Source organism: Thamnophis sirtalis, unplaced genomic scaffold (assembly GCF_051295495.1).
Source record: "Thamnophis sirtalis isolate CommonGarterSnake01/CBP01778 unplaced genomic scaffold, rThaSir2_p1.2 scaffold_10, whole genome shotgun sequence".
NCBI classification, from domain to species: Eukaryota; Metazoa; Chordata; class Lepidosauria; order Squamata; family Natricidae; genus Thamnophis; species Thamnophis sirtalis.
In genome coordinates, this window is record NW_028261390.1 from 41,284,922 (window position 1) to 41,306,903 (window position 21,982).

Sequence of the window (21,982 nt, forward strand, 5' to 3'; positions counted from 1 at the left end):
TATTTTTAATCACTGAATTTTATGGATACACTTGTCACATTTAATTAGACTATTACAGCTGTATGGGATGAATATTAAATACTATAGATATCTTTTCTTCTAAAAATAGGCACATTTTCTTCCAGTTCTTCCAGTATTTGCAATAGTGGCAATAAGGTAATGTAATAAATTCATCTAATTTATGGATTGCCTAAAAGATAATGGTTCATGAATGAAAAATCTTTATTATTAGTTGTAATTATGCCACTTTAGTATACTGCTTATACTGTTATAGAACAGAATTTTGTATTTGTGCTAGTATTTTTTAACATGTACAAAGGTATATATAAAGTATATGTCATTCTTTTAAAATTGTATTTATTAGTGACAGAGAAGAGCCATTTATACCATTTTGGGATATACCAATGTTTCAAACAACTAACTTCATATATCTGTTATATGCATTGTCCTCTGAATACAAATCCTTTAGTAGCATTTACTGTCATGTAAAAAAAATGTGAGGGACACAATCTTATGCATGTGATTTTATTGTATTCTATGTTAGTTTGCAGTATAACAATCTAAAAGATTTGTAATAGGGTGGAGGTTATACAAAACACAATACCATATATGTAATAGGCCTCAGAGTTTACTCTCTGGACATTGTACATTCAGCAAAGTTTTGTTTGTTTATTTGTTTTTAAGAGGAGAGTAGCTTTGATAGAAAATAAAATTTCAAATCTCATTTTGCAAATTTATACCTGTTGAAACATGGAAAAAATATCATTGACCTGCCTAAGACTTGCCTAACAAAACTTAGTTTTTATAAAGGGAGAGTTTGGGTTGCGTTGATATCAGAGTTGTACTAAAGTTCAGATTATATCAATACATTGTGTAATGGCACTTCTCAGAGGTACACTTTCAGAAGAGATTGTGTATGTGCAGTACTGTAAGTATAAAATGGTGTGATCAGATGATTATTGGGATTTAGGATCACAAAATAAATTCATGGGTGACAATATTCAGTGTTAATGCTCTTAAAACCTAGAAGGAATTATGCCCCACTTTTCAAGAGTATTTAAGTGTTTTGATAAAAGTTGGTATCCTGACTCTTTAAAGTGAAATATGCCTAAAATAGCACTTTTCTTTTTTAAAACTTTGAAAAAAAATAAGCTGATTCAGAATGAAATCACTTTTTAATAAGAAAGTGCGTAATTCCTTATCTTAGTACTGGACAATTAAAGATTAAGAACATCTTAGTACTGAAGATGTCAATTTAGAAGCTATAGTATTAATAAGTAATTATGCAACATCCTAATTTTATCATTTCCCTAACAATATGTTAATACAAAGATACTTTAAAAGATAGAACAGGTATGCAATATGGTTCAGAATTCTGAGAGTATCAGGTAGTTGGTTAAGAAAACAGTTACCTAGGGGATAGTGATATTATTTTAAAGGTTTTTTTAAAAGTTTAAGTGTTTTATAACTTAAATGTTATAAAATTTTCAAGGGATGAGTTGCAGGGTGTTAATATGAGAAAGACACATTTGCAGTATGAAAGATTACAAGCTATATGTTGTTTTGTGAAGTTGTATGATGTGTGTGTGTGTATATATATATATGTATATATGTATGTATGTATGTATATGTATATATATATGTATATGTATATGTATATGTATATGTATGTATATACATACATACATACATACATACATACATATATAACATACATACATACATGATTTTCCATATTCCAGTGGGAATAGTTTTCATGATGGAAGATGAATTTTCCAGTAGCATCTGTGCAGCTCATTTTTCATGTCTTCAGTTTAGTATGCAAAAGATCTGGTGTGTCTCTATGCAAAAGATCTCTATCAGTTTTATATATATTTGACAGTGGTTTCCATGCTTATATACATTTTTCACATGTGACAGGTGGAAAAATTCATGCAATTTTGTCTGTGGAATTACTTCTGTTTGGGTATTGTGCATGTTTACTTTTTAGTTTGTTTTTAAAACTGTCAGGTTGAGACTGGCGTTTAAATAAATGTGTGAAGTGGATTGGGCTAAAAGAATGCCCAGGGTGCAACTGATAAATATTTGAATCTTATCTTTTGCACTCTATATATAAGTTTGTCCACAGCAGTTTATAAATGAAACAAGAGGCTAAAGATTATTGGATAAAAAGTGACTATTTTTATTTCAGATTTGCAATAAGATTTAATTTTGCTGTATTCTTTCTTCTTCCATCCCCAAAGCTCTAATTAATCTGTCACACGATATCTAGCCAGCAAAAAACCAATAATTACAGCAGAATTGTTCTGTAGTATAATAACTCTTCCTCTTCTGCTATAAATTTGGATTCCAAATAAATCTATATGATAGTATTTGTCTATTTTTTTAAAAAATCATTAGAAGATTTAAAGGTGGGTCTAGATTGGGTAACAACATTTATGCTCAGAGGGTCTATTGATGATACAAGAGAAGCAAATGTGATCCTGCTAACAAGTTTCACAACAGATTCTTCCTTCTGCTTTGACAGTTGGCCAAATGTTTCATAACTTTTAATAAGCTACACTGAACTGAATTTTTAATTCCAGAAAAATAAGATTGGCCTGCATCTGAAAGCTAGTTTCATAAACGCACATACTTCATGGTTAGCTTGATTCTATTAATGTAGGTCTCTTGAGATTGGCTCATGCTGGCCTAGATCAATCTTTCCCAGCCTTGGAGAGAGGGATCCTGGAAGCCCAATCCTTGTATTCAGCCGTAATGAACAGTGTTGAAACAAGAGAAAGAAATGTTTTCCAGCCTCATGATCGCATCATTCCCTCTCAGAATAACTTCTATTTGGTAACTCTTAAGCTTTGTTTTACTTTTCCTATATTTTGAGCATGGGATCAGAAGGCAATAAAAATAGAAGAGTAAATAAATCTGCTTATTTTGTTTGCAGTCTTGACTTCTCTGTTTCTGTGGTTTTACGTTTGTCTCAATACTTACAATGAAAAATACTTAATATTGCTAAACTACTAGCCTTATATTATTTATAATTAGAATTTAAGCCATATAAATTAGCTTGCTAGGTGGCCAAGAATAACAATTTAACACAAGGATACATTTTTAGCTCTTGCTTTAAAAAGCAGATCATACTGTTTGCCTGAAGTAAAAATAAAAGCTGGCAAAAAGCAAGAATTGATAATTTTATACAAAAAGAATTTAGTACTGACTGTAATTTGACTCTGGTTAATGTAATGTTCATTGGAGCAACTGTCAATTTTTAATGTTGTCTTAAATTAAAACTTCAGTTGCTTCCTTGTTTGAATGCATATATATATATATATGTATGTATGTGTACATACATACATACATACATACATACATACATACATACATACATACATACATACATACATACATACATACATACATATATATATATATATATATATATATATATATATTCAAAAACAAATTAAAGTGCAATGCAGCTGATGCCTTTCCCCATGTCATGCTTTTGACTTCTTCCTGTTTCATCTGCAGAAGATAGGAAGAAAACAGACACAAAATAATCAAATTCTTTATTGGTGAAGGTATTATATATGTGGTTTCTTAGCTGTAATATTGAAATGCTAAGAATTTACAAAAATATATCTGATTGTGATACTAATATAACTAATCTTGTGATATGGGTAGTTATTTTATTTTGTTATACTTCATAGATAGGGTGAAATTATCTCAGGTTAAATCTCTCCAGGACTGAGTTGTTGTAGAGCCAAGGTGGCAGAGTGGTTAAATGCAGCACTGCAGGCTACTTCAGCTGACTGCAGTTCTGCAGTTCGGCTGTTCAAATCTCACCCGCTCAGGGTTGACTCAGCCTTCCATCCTTCCGAGGTGGGTAAAATGAGGACCCGGATTGTTGTTGGGGGCAATATGCTGACTGTGTAAACCGCTTAGAGAGGGCTGAAAGCCCTATGAAGCGGTATATAAGTCTAACTGCTATTGCTATTGCTATACATCAGTAAATACTCAGGAATATTAGTTCCAATACTTTCTCTATACCAGGCCATGTTCTCTTGAAGAAGTTGGTGCATGGTTTGGGAGATCCTGTTGGATTTATGGCTAATGCTTAAAAAGCAGGTGGAAGCTGTGGCCACTGATAATCCTTCTTAAATCAGGATGCTCTGGTGTGAGTAGCTCATGCTTTGATCACCACTTGATTGGCTTACTGTAAATTGCTCTATGTACTAGTAAGTAGGGCATCCACCTTTAACAATGATTTCCAAGTTACAGTGGGTTCAGAAGGTGGCAGCGAAATAGCTGATGGATCAATTCAATCATGGCAGGATTACTTCTCTCATTAAGTCACTGTGCTGGTTATTAACAATTGGTAACAACCTATGAAGACTAAACAAATGAATATCTGGTAACACCAAGCACTGCCTTGCCAGAATTGAGTTTGCCTGTCTGGTGAGAACATCTCAGAAGGTCCAAGAGTCTGTCTCTACTATGAAGTGAACAGGACATGGTTAAAACAATAAAGCTTAACTCTTTATCTTCTTTTTATGGAATGTAAAGCCCTTTCCTTTGTCATTTGTACAGGTTTTTTCAAAAGAGGTTTATTTCAGTGAATTTTTTATAGAGTGGGCTATAAGCCATGCAAAATAAATAATAAAATAAGAAGATAGCTGCGTCAAGTCTGAAGGAGATTTTAAAAAAACCACAGAAAATAAAACTAAATTTAAGCCAACAATAACAGAATGGCTTATAGCAATGCGGTGGCTCAGTGGCTAAGATGCTGAGCTTGTTGATCAGAAAGATCAGCAATTCAGCGGTTCAAATCTCTAGCGCGGCGTAATGGAGTGAGTTCCCGTTACTTGTCCCAGCTTCTGCCAACCTAGCAGTTCGAAAGTATGTAGAAAAGTAGAAAGTAGAAAAATAGGAACCATCTTTGGTGGGAAGGTAACAGCGTTCTGTGCACCTTCGGCATCTAATCATACTGGCCACATGACCACGAAGACGTCTTCGGACAGCGTTGGCTCTTCAGCTTTGAAGTGGAGATGAGCACCGCCCCTTAGAGTCAGAAATGACTAGCACATATGTGCAAGGGGAACCTTTACCTTTAAGAGAATGCAATAAAAGGCACTTTTAAACCAGAAGGACTAAAAGAGCTTTTTGAAGCGGTGAATACGAAGAACTCTACCTAATAGTGAATTGAGCAATGTGACCATTGCTATCCAGTATGCTATTAGTTTTAAACTTTCAATGTTTTGGTATTGTCAGATTAAGAATAGAAGAAACATTCATTGTTATATTTGCTATGCACTGAGCAGATCTTCCAAAGTTCAGTTTGATTTTGGTGTCCCTTATGACTAATTGTTAATAAGTACTGCATAAATATAAGCCTTGTTGCTAGAAAAGTGGATTGAGCTATCATGAGAAAAGAATAGCACACTGAGAAAAAATATTTTGTTTTTATCTCTAAAATCAGTTTATTTAAAAGTTAGAGTTGACTGATGACATTTATATAAATGTCAAAACTCTAGGGAGGGGAATATGTTAGCTTTCCCCACTGGAAAACATCTGGTTAAAGCTACAATTCTCCATATTGATATAATGGAATAAACTGTACTGAACTTGGCAAGATATATTATGGTTAAGCATGTATTGGATTTCCTAGTGAAAAGACAAGAGTTTTTTTTTTCTTTTGTGTCTGTAAAATTTGTACAGTATTATGTATAGATTATGTTTAAGTCAAACTGATTTTTCTGGCTATAAATTAACCATAGCTGGATAATACCAAGCAGAGAAAGTTAAAAGTATCAAGTTGCTAAATACTTGGCACAATTTTAAAATAGTTTTGTTATGCGAGGATAAAACAGGCAAAATCCATATTAATCTAGTTTACTTTGACCCATTACAAATTGGGAAGAGTATTATGTGTCTCTCCAGCCCCATCTGATCCCCTCCCCCCTAATTTCAGGGGGAATGCATATACTGGTGCACATGCATAAACACAACACATTCTTTTTCCTGTAATAGGTGAATAGTGTTTTTCATACCATAATTACCGGCCTATATAGATTCCTTCCCTAATATTTGAATTATCTTCTAGCTTTCTCTCTGCATGGTCATATCAGTTGAGTACCTTCATATTTACAGAAGGCAACAATCCTATTTGGTTATAGCTTTTTATTAAAGAAAGCAGAGGATGAATTATTGTCTTATAGGAAGGAAACAATCTATCTTTGGTGAGCATCATATTCCTGCCCACGTTCACCCCTAAAATTTGGCACAAATGAACTAGAACTCAGCTCCAGAAAGCCTGGGTATCAGTTAGTACTATTCTCTGCCCCTAACAAACCACAAACTTTTCGTTTCCATGGAAGCTTATGTCTAACTACAATCTGCAAAGTTGGCAATCGTTGTTCCACCAATTGTAAAAAAAATAAAGCTCTGAACAATCAGACCTTGTAACATTACTGAATTCTAAGACCTGTACTTTGAGAAGAAGCAAATTGAATCCCATAAGAGCAATCAGTTGTACTTTATTCTGAAAATGGGATAAATTCAGGAAATAGCTTTAATAATGGCATGCTTGGTATACATGCTACAGCAGAAAGGTATACAGTACATCTGTATGTAAATTTTCATCTTTCCCTTCTGAATTCACCCTCAAAGCTTCTATCATGCTTCTCCACAGAGCCATCACTAAGGGTTTTTCCTTGCATAATTCAATGCTGCAGGGGTGGGTTCCTGCCAGTTCTAACCTATAGAAGAGGTTCCACAAATCTACAGTGCCGTTTAGAAACGGTTCCAGCTCCCTCCCCCTGCTCGTCCGCACATCATCAAGATGAAGAGTGAGAGGAGGAATTCTGGGAGTTGAAGTCCACAAGTCTTAAAGCTGTCAAGTTTGAATACCCTTGGGGTTTTTTTCCCTAAAAGGTTAGGGGTGCAAGGGTCTTGTAACTTGACAGCTTTAAGACTTGCTTGCCTCAAATGCCAGAGTTTCTGAGTCAACATTTTGGTTGCTAAGCAAGAGCGTTGTTAAGTGAGTTTCACTGCATTTTATAACTTGGCCACTCCCACCTGGTCACATGGCTGGCAAGCCACTCCCACCCGGTCACATGGCTGGCAAGTCACTCCCACAAAGCAGGCTGCACCTACAGAAGAGGTTCTAAAATTTTTTGAAACCCACCACTGCAATGCTGTGACTCTTTTGGATTCATTTTTATAAACAGATTTTTAGCAAATTGTAGACGTGTACAGAAAAACTGTTCAGCCAAACTTTCTGTCAACCAGAATAACACCATTTCACCTCTCCTTGTCCAAGTGAAATCTTGTAGACCTGGACAAAGTGATTCTATGTAGCTATGGTGGTGGCCTGATTCACTTTGCCATAGTAAAGAAGCTGTCCATTTCATCTTAACAAATTTGGGGCCTTTGCTGCATATGAGAAGGCTGTTTTCTGCCTTCTTGCCCAATGCTGTCTGAAGTGCTTCCAGCCTGGTTTGCTTTGGGATTACACACAGCTTTCATCGAAGCTGCTCAGCTTGGACATATTTAGTTCATACAAGGGTTCGAGGCTGGGCACTTTCATTGCAACCCATTCTGAAAATATGACTAACTAAAAGCAATAGCAATAGCAGTTAGACTTATATACCGCTTCATAGGGCTTTCAGCCCTCTCTAAGCGGTTTACAGAGTCAGCATATTGCCCCCAACAACAATCCGGGTCCTCATTTTACCCACCTCGGAAGGATGGAAGGCTGAGTCAACCCTGAGCCGGTGAGATTTGAACAGCCGAACTGCAGAACTGCAGTCAGCTGAAGTAGCCTGCAGTGCTGCATTTAACCACTGCGCCACCTTGACTGAAATCCAGTCCTCCGTAAGTACAATCTCACTATTATCCCATGCAACTTGAATAAATAGATGTATGCTAAATAAATGAATATGTAAATAACTAGAATGTGAATAATTGACACTGGCAATACATTCCACTTTTATAATATAACATATTAATATAGTTTGATGTAGTGGTTAAGGCACCAGGTTTAGAAAACAGGAGACCATGAGTTGTAGTCCCTTCTGAACCATGAAAGCCAGCTGGGTGAATTCTCTCTCTTGGCCCAATCCTCCTCACAAGGTTGTTGTTGTGGGGAAATAGAAGAATACAAGTGTTGGATATGTTGATTACCTTGAGCTATTTGTAAAAATAATAAAGGCAGGATACAAATGAATAAATAAAACAAAAATAAATAAAAACATTTGGAAGGTTTTGCATCATATCTTTAGAATAGTAAGGGTAATTAAAGATCTGCTTTATGTGTTGGCTATTATTTTATGTCTGAAATCTATTATATTTCTCTATTAGGAATAAGAAGGATATGTATATATGAGCATCTAGGATTAAATATGAAAAACATAATCATTCAATTTGATGTGAAATGACATCCTGTTTATGAAGCATACATTTCTAAATCAGGTGTTGATAAATTGGTGTCCACCAACAGGGTGGAGGCCCCCGGGCTGAATGCGTCACGCGCAGGCCACACCTACCTCAGCTCCACAAAGGGGGAAAAAGTCATGATATGTCACGTGATGGCTGTGTGACACCACGTGTTTGACACCTGTGCTGTTTCAGCTAAAATATTTTTAAAAAATATCTCGAGATTTTAAGTTTTCAATGGTCATCTACAACATCATGGCATGCCAAAATATTTCAATGTTTTGATGACTTCTTTTTTTCACCCAGGCCATTTTTGTCAACAAGGGCTTCAGAGATATTGCTGGCTTATGTTAAACATTCAAGACAGTCTCTGAATTAGTTTTAAATAGAGACCATCCTGAGGAAAAGGTTGTGGCTGTACAGATGTGCTTCTTTTCTCAATGTGTTGACGCTACTTCTACCAATTGTCTTCTTATTTACTGTCTTCTTCTCTTATGCAGAGAGATGGTCAATGCATGGTTTTCTGAGAGAGTTCATACTATTCCAGTGTGCAAAGAAGGAACCAAACATCACAGTGAAGCTTGTTCTTGTTCCACACGGACTGAAAGCACTAATTCCACACCACCAACTAGGAAGATATCTGCTTCTGAATTTGACAGGCCTCTTAGGCCCATTGTTATCAAAGATTCTGTTGGAACAGTGAGCTTCTTGTCAGATACTGAAAAGAAGCAACAGATGCCTCTCCAATCTCGGACACTTGGAACCAATGCAGGGGATCAGTGCTCAAGACTCTTAGAACTGGTGAAGGATATTTCTAGTCACCTGGATGTCACAGCCCTTTGCCATAAAATTTTCTTGCACATCAATGAACTCATAGCTGCCGATCGGTATTCCCTATTTCTGGTCTGTGAAGACAGTTCCAATGAGAAGTTTCTTATCAGCCGACTCTTTGATGTTGCAGAAGGTTCCACCTTAGAAGAAGCTTCAAACAACTGTATCCGCTTGGAATGGAACAAGGGAATTGTAGGCCATGTGGCAGCCTTTGGCCAGCCTTTGAATATCAAGAATGCCTATGAGGTAAATAAAGGATGCTTGCATGTGGTATATATTTGTGAATGTTTTTATCTAGAGAGGCTGCTTTTTAAATAGATTAAGAGCAGGAAAAACACACAACACATACACGGGAAGCTATACTAAATTGATCAAAAGCTGCTTAGTCCAGCATCATGTTTTTACAATTGTTAATGGGAAACCACAAATAGGAGAGGGGAACGAAAGCACTCCTTTAAATGCATTCCCGCAGCAACTGATAATCACTGGTTCATTTTCACCAAAATCAGAAATATCCTTTTTTTCTAGAAGACACCAAAAGCTTATATTTCATGCATCTCATAACTCCCTTTTAAGTTGTGCAAGTTTGTAATAATGTTATCATTTAAATATTTATTTAAATATTTTAAAATACTCTTTATTGCAAATTATTCCTAAAGTGGATTACAAATGTCAGTTGTAACACATCTCATTTCTTTTCAAATGTTTTACAACATCTGCTCTCATCAACCAGCCACTGTTGAAGTGATATTTAACCTGTCCTCATGATTACTGTATCAGTGTAACAATGGTTGGGTGACACTAGAATGTGCTATAAATCAAGGTGAAGAAATGACCAAAGACTTTGCTCTCAGGTTTCTAATCTAAAACAAAGGGCACCCAAGAATAATGGAATGAAAAGAAGAAAAAGAAAAGGGGCAAAGAAATCCCACAGTCTTAAGGCACCAATTATTTATATTATTTTTCTTAACATTAAAAGAATGGCTGTTAGTCATGCATTCTGTCATGAGAACTAAATGCAGATGGCCTCTAAGTAAAGGTAATCAAATAACAGTGCTTCTCTTTCTTGGTGTATAGCCTTAAGAACATAAGAATAGTATTTGGCAAGTAAATACATTCAAGGAACCACAAGCAGTAGAAGTAGTTCTTCTCTTTCTTGACTTGACTTGACTTAAGTCTTTAGCGTCGGTACGGCATCGCCAATCCCTTCGCTGTAGAGTCGCATGCATCCCGAATCAACGGGATCCATGATTCTAGGCTGAGTAGTACTTGAGCTCGCCGGGCCCAAGAGTCGACAGAGCCCCTTCTGTTGGAAAACGGTGGGCACCTCGAGAAGGCAGGGGTTGTCTTGATAATGAGAGGCTGTATTTTGCGCGTCAATTATCCTTGCCCACCTTCTTCTCTTTCATTGTTTGTTTGTTTGTTTGTTTGTTTGTTTGTTTGTTCAAGTCATGTTGTTCCCCAGCAGATAATATAACCAGAAGATACAGGAATTAAAACTAATAGACAGTGGTAAAGTAATCATCTTACTTCTAAATGGGTAGTTTAACCAATTTGCGTTAATCTTACTTCTTCTGAATTTCCCTACATTTAGTTTCAGTGAGAAATTCCAAGTTCTAACATGGTATGAGGTGAAGAAAAACATTTCCTGATCGGCATTTTTCAAAGCCTTTACTATTGTATGTACCCGCCCTATAATATTTCCTGTCCCTTTTAATTTTACTTTTAGCTAAGATTCCTATGGATTACATCCAATCATTTTGGTTACCCTTTTTTATACGTTCCATCATCCTCAGTCTCCTTCAATTGAGGTTTGTTGGAACAAAACGCTTGATCTACTTTCTTGATACTCAGATTGTTTTGAATACTTCTGTAATGACCGTGACCTGAACTGTACTTATTTACAAACTGTACTTACATATAAACTGTATTTATGTGTGTCTGCCCAATTCTAATCACCCTCTAGTTCCATAATGCTCCCCTGTTGTTCTCTGATACTCCCCAGCATGAACTTAATGTTTTTGATAGTAACTGTAAGTGAACTGATTTACTAGAGGCCCAAATCTCTGTCCTTAAACCCTGTAAACATAAAGTCACCCTAGCCCTGTTTATGCTGAGCAAAATTTATCTCACATGCTAGGGCTGGCTCTTCCTCTTCTAATGATCTCACAATATTGCATATCTTTAAATCTTAGCCGTTCTAGTTAAATACTGTCTTTTTAGAAGTAATGGGTCTCTGGCATAGTAAGAAGTGCAATTCTTCTTCTACTCAAGATGATCTGTTCCTCCTTTGCATGGTTTATATTTCACATTAGGTCTTACACTAAAAAGGATTGGGAGACATACAATATTTAGATGCAAATATGACATCTATTAAATCATAATCTCTAGAGATGTTAATTTTATGTTTTTCTCCAAATAAAATATAGAATAGTACTACGGTACAAGACTGAAATAGGTAGCCCATCACAAGTGTTTTCTCTGCACAACTTTTAACAGCTTTTATTTATTTATAAAATTAAACAATCCACATAAAATAACTGTTGAGGGTGACTTTCTGGGAAATTTGGTTTACAACATTTGCTTTGATGAAGCCTGAATACTTTTATTTGGTAGCTTTGAAGAATACAAAACATTGACAGAAGAATTCTTTGTAATACAAGAGTAAGCCTTCCAAAAGATAAGTAATAAGGTATTTTAAGCCAAGTACCCATTCAAGACTTTTGGTTTAGGAAGCATTGAGAAGGAAAGGAACTAAATAGAGTACATATGTCAAAAAAAGAAGCTTTAACTGAGAATGGGAGATTAATAAAGTGGGTAAGGAGTGTATTATACAAGTCAAGTGCAGTTACTCTTGCTTACTCTGCAGCTTTTTTACTGATCACTTGAATAGATTGTGTGAACCACTGATGGAATGATAGTCCCTGGATCTCAGTTTATTCCAAACCTACCACTTGAAATATTATCTGCAGTTTAGTTTCCATTTATCAAGAATACAGAGGAGAGATTCTTGATAAGCAGCAAACTTCTTTCCTTTGGGATTCTGAGCTTGGTTGTTTTCTTGCTGATTAGCACTGATGATGTTACCTAGTTTGAGTAATGAACTAAATACAAGAAAACAACCAAGCTAGAGAGCACCAAAAACCCGCCAAAGTAGACTTTGTACAGACCTTTAGGGAGAAAAACATTTTTTAAAAAGAAAATAAATTCCTAAATATGTTGAATCTTCTTACAGTCTTTCTCAGAATGGAAATATAATTTTAAGGAAGAATTGTTAGTTAGATATCCTATGGTTTTATGAAATAAGTAAATGAGAACAATTTTTGAAAAAGTGTATGCACAGTTACATATTTTCTTTTTTTGCCAGGATCCCCGATTCAATGCTGAAGTGGACCAAATCACAGGCTATAAAACACAAAGCATTCTTTGTATGCCAATAAAGAACCATAGGGAAGAGGTAAATTTGCACATCTTCCTTTTATTCCATTGTAACATTTCTAGCTTTTGATTCCTTAAACTGCTTGTTCTTTTGTCTGCCTTGCTAAAAACATTTATTTGCATATATTCCACAGAGTAACTTTTCATCTGCTCCATAAAATATGAAGAATTGGTATACAGCCAGTTTCTCCTTTCAGTGTTGTCATTTTCCAAATAGCATTAGCCATTTTTGGCAATGTCAGTGGGTCTGTATTTTCCTTCTGTAAATATCCAAGTTTGTTTAATTCATCTTGCCTCTAGTTCAACAGATTTGGCATTCCAGTGTAGTTTTATATAAGTTATTGAGAAATCAGTAGACTATAAATGTGATAGAATTAAAAGGGGCTATTTTAGAATCTTCAACATTCATTAGAATATTCCCTAGCAAAACTGGTAACATAAACATATAGCAACATTGTCTTCAGTTGGGGTGAAGATACATACACACAAGTGCTTCCATGTGAATTAGAATCTTCCTTCACCAGGTTTCCAGCCCTTGAAAAAACTAGGTTTGTGTTGTAAACACAGAGAGAGCCTTGTCATTACTTGACCAGCTTCATAGGAAAGTGGAGAGCTCTCACTGCTTCTCACCTGTTGAATTGAAGTCATAAAGGTGATCTCAGGGCATGTTTTGGTCCATTTGTTAATACAATGGTTTCTGTAAATCAGGGGTGTCAGACTCACATTGTCACAGTGGCATCCCGTGACGTGTCGAGATTCCCCCCCCTTCACTAAATGGTGTGGGCGGGACCAGTGCGTGATGCATCCGGTCCATGGGCCATGAGTTTTACAGCCCTGCTGATGCCAGTATTTTTAATGAAAGCTTGAAACTAAATACTGTTTCAAAATTGTTAAAACAGCAGAAAAGTCCTTATTGTAGAATTATTATTTATTAAATTTTACTTTCTGAAACTAGCCTAGAATAAAATAATTTGATGGCTCTGGCACACAAATAGCCTTTTTCTCCTTTGTTCCCGTAGAGATCGGAATGCAAGAGTGAGACTTCCTGGGAAGCATTAGAGAAAAATACTCTAAAATAACAATATAATTACCTGGAGCTTTCTTGAGGCACTTTGAAATTTCACCAGGCTTGGCAGTTTTGGTGAGGACTGTGTCTAATCCATGAACCAAGTCTTTCTGGAAGGCTGAGAACAGCCTTTTCCAAATCCTGACCCAATGCAATGTAATGTTACCCAAATTGTTTGGTTTTATTGGCGCTCAATCCCGACAAGACCGAGTGGCTATTGATGCTCCCTCCCAAAGATGGTCCAGCTATTCCATCTCTCAGCCTGGGGGGCTGAAATTATACGCCCCTCAGAGAGGGCTCGCAATTTGGGAGTCCTCCTGGATCCGCAGCTGACTTTAGAACATCATCTGTTGGCTGTGACCAGGGGGACCTTTGCCCAGGTTCGCCTGGTGCACCAATTGCGGCCCTACTTGGACCGGGAGGCCCTTCGGATAGTCACTCATGCCCTCGTCACCTCAAGACCAAACTACTGTAATGCGCTCTACATGGGGCTGCCCTTGAAGAGTGTTCGAAGACTTCAGCTTGTCCAGAACACAGCCACGCGAGCGATTGTGGGTGCACCTCGGTACACCCATGTTACCCCTATCCTCCGCGAGCTGCACTGGCTGCCCATTGGTCTCCGGACACGCTTCAAGGTGCTAGTGGTTACTTTTAAAGCCCTACATGGTATCGGACCTGGGTACTTGAGAGACCACCTCCTGCCATTTACCTCCCAAAGACCTATTAGATCCCACAGAATAGGCCTCCTCCGAATTCCATCTGCCGGCCAATGTTGGCTGGCGACTCCTCGGGGGAGGGCCTTCTCTGTGGCTGCTCTGGCCCTCTGGAACGATCTCCCCGTGGAGATCCGGACCCTTCCGGCCTTCTGCAAAGCAATTAAGACCTGGCTGTTCCGGCAGGCCTGGGGCTGTTGAACTATGCAGCCCCATTCGAGGTTACGGCTGTTGTAGATTTTTAAATTATTGTTTTTATTTTATTTTTTGTATCCCCTCCATTTTTATTGTTAGCCGCCCTGAGTCTCTCGGGAATAGGGCGGCATACAAACTCAATGAAATGAAATGAATGAAATGAAAGTGAAATTTGTTGCTTCGTGCATGCCTGTTGCATTGCAGCAATTATTCCCTAAAATTGCAAGGAAGTTCAGCAAACAATTCAGGATGAAAATAAATTTTGTTCAATTCATTATCCTAGAGCAGTGATGGCGAGTGCCGAAAAGGAAGTATGCCACTCGTTGGGGCCGCAAACTGCAAGAGGAGCTGCCCAGGGGGCATGTGCGCGCCAGAAAATGAACTTCCAGTTTCCGGTGCAGACATGCGTGCCAGCAAGCTAGTCTTCCAGTTACTGGTGGGCATGCGCACACAACGATCAGCTGGCCAGCGTGCATGCTCATGCCGGAAAATGGAAGACCAGCTCTTTCCGTTTCCAGCACTGCCGCACACATGAAAGTCAATTAATTGTCATGCGTGAATGCACGCCAGAAACCTGGAAGAGAAATGGGTGATGCCGCACGTGCCAGGCAACATGGCTCTGCGTGGCACTTTGGGCACGTGTGCCATAGGTTTGCCATCGCAGTCCTAGAGCAAAATAGGAAAGGTGCATCTGTGGGCAACTTTCATGATGTCTGCTGATTTTATTTATTCACCTAGGTTATGCAGATCTGTTAAAAATGAGAAATATATTTGTTTTTTGTCCCAGAGGTGCTTTTCCAAAAGGCAACTGGGCTTTTTTTTTGTTTGAAGAAGTTTCACTTCTCATCCAAGAAGCTTCTTTAGTTCTGACTGTCAAAACTGAAGAAGTTTCTTGGATGAAAAGTGAAATGTCTTCAAAGAAAAAAAAATCCACTTGCCTTTTGGAAAAGCACCTTTGAGACAACCATGACCTGGGTGACTGAGAATGTCCATAGATATTTGTTTTTTGCTAGAAAACAAAGCTCCAACCTCGCTCATCATTTTTATTCTAATAATGTCTTTGGAACTTTCCCAGGCCATAAGCGATTTCAAGAAAATAAAACTTGGGATTGGTTGCAACCCCGTTTTGCTTGGAAAAGTGCCCACATGCCAAAAAAAAAAAAACACCCTTGGCAATCACTAAAACTGGCCCCAAATCAACTAAAACAACTGAGTTGACCAGAATTGGGAGTGATGCCTGACTTCAAAACTCCAGGACAGGAGGTTTTGTTCCGTCTATCCTTTATTCAGACATGTGGCTAAATCAAAACAAGAACGTATCAAGGCCTTCAGTCTGCAAGACTATGTTCCTGATAGTTTAAAGTTTATGATAACTTAAAGTTCTGACTTTAAGAGGTCTTTGGTGTATGGCAGTTTTTTCTTTCCTTTTCAATAATCCCAAAGCGATCAAAGACTAATATTTATTTATTTATTTGTGAAACATGTACAAGATAACAAATATAGGTGTGAACATAAACATGAACAAAGGAAGTAAATACAGATAAATGGGGACAGTAAGACAGGGATGTTAGGTACGCTAGTGCACTTATGCATGCCCCCTTTACGGATCTCTTAAGAATGGGGTGAGGTCCACGTAGACAGTTTTGAGACTGAAGCTGTGGGGGATAGAGGCTGTAACAACGGGGTCGGGTAGAGCATTCCAGGCATTGGCACTCTGTTGCTGAAGTTGTATTTTCTGCAATCAAGTTTGAAGCGGTTTACCTTGAGTTTGTATCAATTGTTTGCCCATGTATTATTGTAGTTGAAGCTGAAGAAGTCGTTGACAGACAAGACATTGTATCAGACAATTTTGTGTACTATGCTTAGATCAAACTCATCTAATATATCTGAACCATATCGTGTTGGGGAACCTGATTAATAACAGATATCTAGTCAAGCAACTTTTTAATTGGTGGAAAAACTGATGACATTTTTAGAGTGAAATAACTGAATTGTTTAAAATAATTACTTAGTTTGGTATAGTTCTTGACAATCAGATCATTTGCCTTATTAAGCATAAGAAGAATACATTCCCTTTTGTATATTTTTAAAAGGAAGCATTTTGGAAAGTTTTGCAGGGAAAGCTTTTTCTTTCTCTCTGGCCTTTCAACTCTCTTACCAGAAGGTTTTCATCATTCTAACCATAATAACTAACTGACATATTTCTGGAATGAGATATGATTCCTGAATCAGCCCCTGAATTATAATATACTTCAGCTATCTTTTATGCTACTTCTACTATCATATAAGAAATTGCTAGTTCATTGTCTCCATCACACCAGAAACAAACAAACAAAAAAAAACTAAAAAACGCCGAGTATTAGGAAGAGTTAAAGGAACTTGCTTCTCTTCAAGCTGTCACCAGTGCCATCCAAAGATATCATGCCTTTCAGCAGTTGCTAATCAACCACAAGCATATTTTCACAGTCACACCTAACTCTCTAACAAGTGATGCCTCAGTGGCTTGGCCATCTGGATGCATGTAGTGCCAACAATTCAATGTGCTGTGCATTTGTTCAAGAAAAGTGCTGAAGGCAATAACCTTGTTGCATAAGGAGAACTATGTGTTAAAAAAGAGACAAAACTATGCCTATATTTTGTTTTTTTGGTAGAGAGAAAAAAAACAAGATGAATGGTACACATTTGAACAAGAATAAAAATGGAATATCAGATAAATCTGGTTCTATCTGCTTCAAGCTTTTCTCCTCCTTAGTAGCATAATAATGCATAAAATAAACCTAAACGTGATATCCAGCATGGCACTTTGTTATACAGTATATTATTGCAGTTCCTAAATGCTGTCCTTCAGGGGTTAATTGGAATTTTGCAGGTACTAATAAAACAACTGCAAAATCTAAATATTTAATATTAAAGAATCACTTCAAAAAGATTATTTTTGAAATGCTAATTCTGTTAATTATTCTGTTTAATTTATTGATTGAATTTTCTTTTACCCAAGCAGGCCTGCATATTCTTAATATCTGAAGAACCCATCCTAATTTTTACCCTTTTTTTGGTCCCAGTGCCTGTCTTATGCTTTTGAGGGAGTTAACCGTCTCTAGACAGGCTATGCCCATTGGATCATTGCTTCAGAGACAGTTTGTTATATAAACAAAGAAAAAGAATGACCATGGGTAGGCAAAAAAAGCAGTGAGACCCAGAGCTATTTCTAACTTCCTGCCGGCTTCCCAATTGAGTTTCCTTTAGGAAGCTGGCAGGGAATATAGAAATCTTCTTTCCCTCCCTCCCTCCCTCCCTCCCTCCCTCCCTCCCTCCCTTCCCCGGGAATAATACACAAGGTCTTTCCCTTCCCCCAGGAAGGTAAATTGCTGTTGCTGGGTGGGAGGGAGCCAGGGATTGTGAGATTGCCTGGGAAACTGTCATGGAACTTTGAAAATGAAGACCATGTGACTACAGCAAACCAGCCACTGCTAATGCATTGAAGCAGCCACAACTTCTCCAAATTTGATTTCTAAGGAATAGTGGGTCCTAGAAATTAATGAACACATATTAATTTGGTCCATACGAGGTATCTTAGCTCAAAAATTGTTGTCCTATGATGCATTGCTTCGCTCACTTAAAAAAGCACGACAACAATAGTTTTAGTGGTATATAGAGATGGACATATGGAGAATAGCAGATTAACAGGCTTGAAACTGATAATAATGTTACAATTTAATGCCTCTTTATGTCTTTTGAAAGTGGAGATGTACTTATTATTATTATTATTATGCAATTGTATCACAGCGGCCAGTTGTTTCACCGGATTTGGCATTGGTTACTAGTCGGGCCCCACCCAGGGGCCTAGGACGTCGTAACGTATTTTCGTAATATGCGTGCAGATCCAAGCAGTGCGGCTTTTTGCATTTGACTGATGGTGATTTTGTCAATTTTTAACTGTTTTAAATGTAATTCCAGTGCTTTTGGAATAGCACCCAGTGTGCTAATTACCACTGGAATTACCACTGCTGGTTTGTGCCATAGTCGTTGAATTTCAATTTTTAAGTCCTGGTATCTTGCGATTTTTTCATGTTCCTTCTCGGCGACCCTGCTATCACCTGGTATTGCGATGTCTATGATTGTGACCTTGTTTTTCTCAACCAGTGTGATGTCTGGTGTATTATGCGCCAGTATTTTGTCAGTTTGTATACGGAAATCCCACAAGATCTTGACCATCTGATTTTCGGTGACTTTTTCAGGCTGATGTTCCCACCAGTTTGTTGCTGTTTTAATATTATAATTTTTGCACAAATTCCAATGGATCATTTGTGCTACTGAATTGTGCCGCAATTTATAATCAGTCTGCGCGATTTTTTTACAGCAGCTGAGTATGTGATCAACAGTTTCATCAGCTTCTTTGCAAAGTCTGCATTTGGCATCATCAGAGGATTTTTCGATTTTGGCCTTAATGACATTTGTGCGGATAGCTTGTTCTTGCGCAGCCAGGATTAGTGACTCTGTTTCTTTCTTTAATGTACCTGTTTTTAACCATAACCAAGTTTGTTCACTGTCCACTTTATCTTTTATTTTTTCCAGAAATTGACCATGCAGTGCTTTGTTCTGCCAACTCTCCATTCTTGATTTTATCACATCTTTTCTGTATTCTTGTTTTGTCTGTTGGGCCTTCAGTAGATTTTTGTTCTTTACTTCGATTAATAGATGTTCTTGAGTGTCTTTTAAATAATCAGCCAGTGCATGTTTTTCTTCTTCAACTGTTTGCTTCACTTGTAATAATCCTCTGCCACCTGATTTTCGGGGCAGATACAGTCTATCAGTATCACCACGTGGATGTAAACTGTAGTGCATTGTCATTAGTTTCCTGGTTTTTCGGTCCAAAAGGTCCAAATCAGCTTGTGTCCAGTTAACTATGCCAGCTGTGTATCTTATAACTGGTATTGCCCAGGTATTTATGGCCTTGATTGTATTTCCACCATTCAATTTAGATTTCAAAATTTTCCTAACTCTTATTATTATTAACTCTTATTATTATTATTATTATTATTATTATTATTATTATTATTATTATTATTATTATTATTATCTTTCCAATAAAAATGAAAAATGGCACCTTCTTTACTTTATTATCAATGGTCTGGAATGCCCTCCATAAAAGCTATTCAGATGAAAAAATTATTCAGTTCCTGTTAAACCTTGCATAACTTTCACCTGTTTAAGTTGTTTCTCTTGTCAATTGAGTTTTGTCAAATGTTATCATACCAGGCATTTTTATTGTGCTTCACACACACACACACACACACACACACACACACACATACACACCGTTTTATTTTGAGAATCTTTCATGACCTTGTCTGAGGCTGAAGAACAAGGTAAACATAATTTTATAACTACAGTATATTTGGATCCCAACTGTTTTTCTTATGAACGTCTACAGAACGTGCAGTTTTATTGAAGCTCTGAACCAATATTGGCAATAACTTTGAAAATCTTTGGTATGGTGGGCACTCAGGAAGTTTAGTTTTAGTTTAGTTTTATTATTATTTATAGGCCGCCCTTTTCCCTGAGGGGACTCAGGGCGGCTTACAAAATATAGGGAAGGGGGTACAAAACAGTAAACGTGAAACAATACATGAGTAAAAATAGTACTCAACATTCATTCATCATTCGGGTGGGGACAGAATATGATCTTTATCCCCAGGCCTGACGGGATAGCCAGGACTTGAGGGCTGTGCGGAAGGTCTGGACGGTGGTGAGGGTACGAATCTCCACGGGGAGATCGTTCCAAAGGGTCGGAGCTACTACTGAAAAGGCTCTCCTCCGTGTGGTTGCCAGTCGACACTGACTGGCAGATGGAACTCGGAGGAGGCCTAATCTATGCAGGTAATTGGCAGGAGGCGGTCTCTCAAGTACGCAGATCCACTACCATGAAGGGCTTTATGGGTGGTAAGTAGCACCTTGAAGCGCACCCGGAGATCAACAGGTAGCCAGCGCAGCTCGCGGAGGATAGGTGTTATGTGGGCGAACCGAGGTGCACCCACAATCACTTGCGCGGCCGCATTCTGGACTAGCTGAAGTCGCCGGATGCTCTTCAAGGGCAGCCCCATGTAGAGCACATTGCAGTATTCCAGCCTAGAGGTCACAAGGGCCCAAGTGACTGTTGTGAGAGCCTCCCAGTTCAGGTAGGGTCGCAACTGGCGCACCAGGCGAACCTGGGCAAATGCCCCCCTGGTCACAGTCGTCAGATGATGGTCGAAGGTCAGCTGTGGGTCCAGGAGGACTCCCAAGTTGCGAACCCTGTCTGAGGGGTGTAGAATTTGACCCCCCAGCCTGAGTGATGGAATACTAGCCAAATTATTGGGAGGGAAACACAACAGCCACTCGGTCTTCTCCGGGTTGAGTACAAGCTTGTTAGCCCTCATCCAGTCCCTAACGGCTTCAAGACCCCGGTTCATCACGTCCACCGCTTCATTGAGTTGGCACGGGGCGGACAGATACAACTGGGTATCGTCCGCATATTGATGATATCTTATTTAGACATTTTTTTAGACATTTTATTAGGATTTATAGGCCGCCCTTTTCCCTGAGGGGACCCAAGGCGGCTTACAATCGCAGGGAAGGGGGTGCAATACCAAAAGACAAACAATATGTGAACAGAATAAAATAATAAAACACAACTTGCATTCAACAGTCAACACTCGGGCGGGTAAATTGGGAACCTATCCCCAGGCCTGATGGGAGAGCCAGGTCTTAAGGGCTGTGCGGAAGGTCTGGATGGCGGTGAGGGTACAGATCTCGACGGGGAGGTCGTTCCACAGGGTCGGAGCTGCAACAGAAAAGGCTCTCCTCCGTGTAGTCGCCAGTCGACATTGACTGGCAGATGGGATTCGGAGGAGGCCCAGTCTGTGCGATCTGATCGGTCGGAGGGAGGTAATCGGCAGAAGGCGGTCTCTCAAGTACCCAGATCCACTACCATGGAGTGCTTTAAAGGTTGTCATCAGTACCCTGAAGCGCACCCGGAGATCGACAGGTAGCCAGTGCAGCTCGCGGAGGATGGGTGTAACGTGGGCGAACCGCGGTGCGCCCACTATCACTCGCGCGGCTGCATTCTGAACTAACTGCAGTCGTCGGATGCACTTCAAGGGCAACCCCATGTAGAGCCCATTGCAGTATTCCAGCCTAGAGATCACAAGGGCTCGAGTGACTGTTGCGAGAGCCTCCCGGTTCAGGTAGGGCCGCAACTGACGGACCAGGCGAACCTGGGCAAATGCCCCCCTGGTCACAGCCGACAACTGATGGTCAAAAGTCAGCT

The 21,982-nt window shown here is 38.5% G+C and overlaps 1 protein-coding gene across 8 annotated transcripts in view; it reads left to right on the forward strand.

The window, feature by feature from the left end:
• PDE5A (phosphodiesterase 5A) overlaps positions 1–21,982 on the forward strand; it is a 108,783-nt gene that overhangs the window by 32,872 nt on the left and 53,929 nt on the right. For all 8 annotated transcript variants that reach the window (XM_087724445.1, XM_087724444.1, XM_014073447.2 and 5 more), the window contains 2 exons: positions 8,931–9,507; positions 12,629–12,718. In XM_087724445.1, the coding sequence (XP_087580571.1) occupies positions 8,935–9,507; positions 12,629–12,718 (663 nt within the window). In that variant the 5' untranslated portion in view covers positions 8,931–8,934. The remainder of the gene's footprint in view (positions 1–8,930; positions 9,508–12,628; positions 12,719–21,982) is intronic.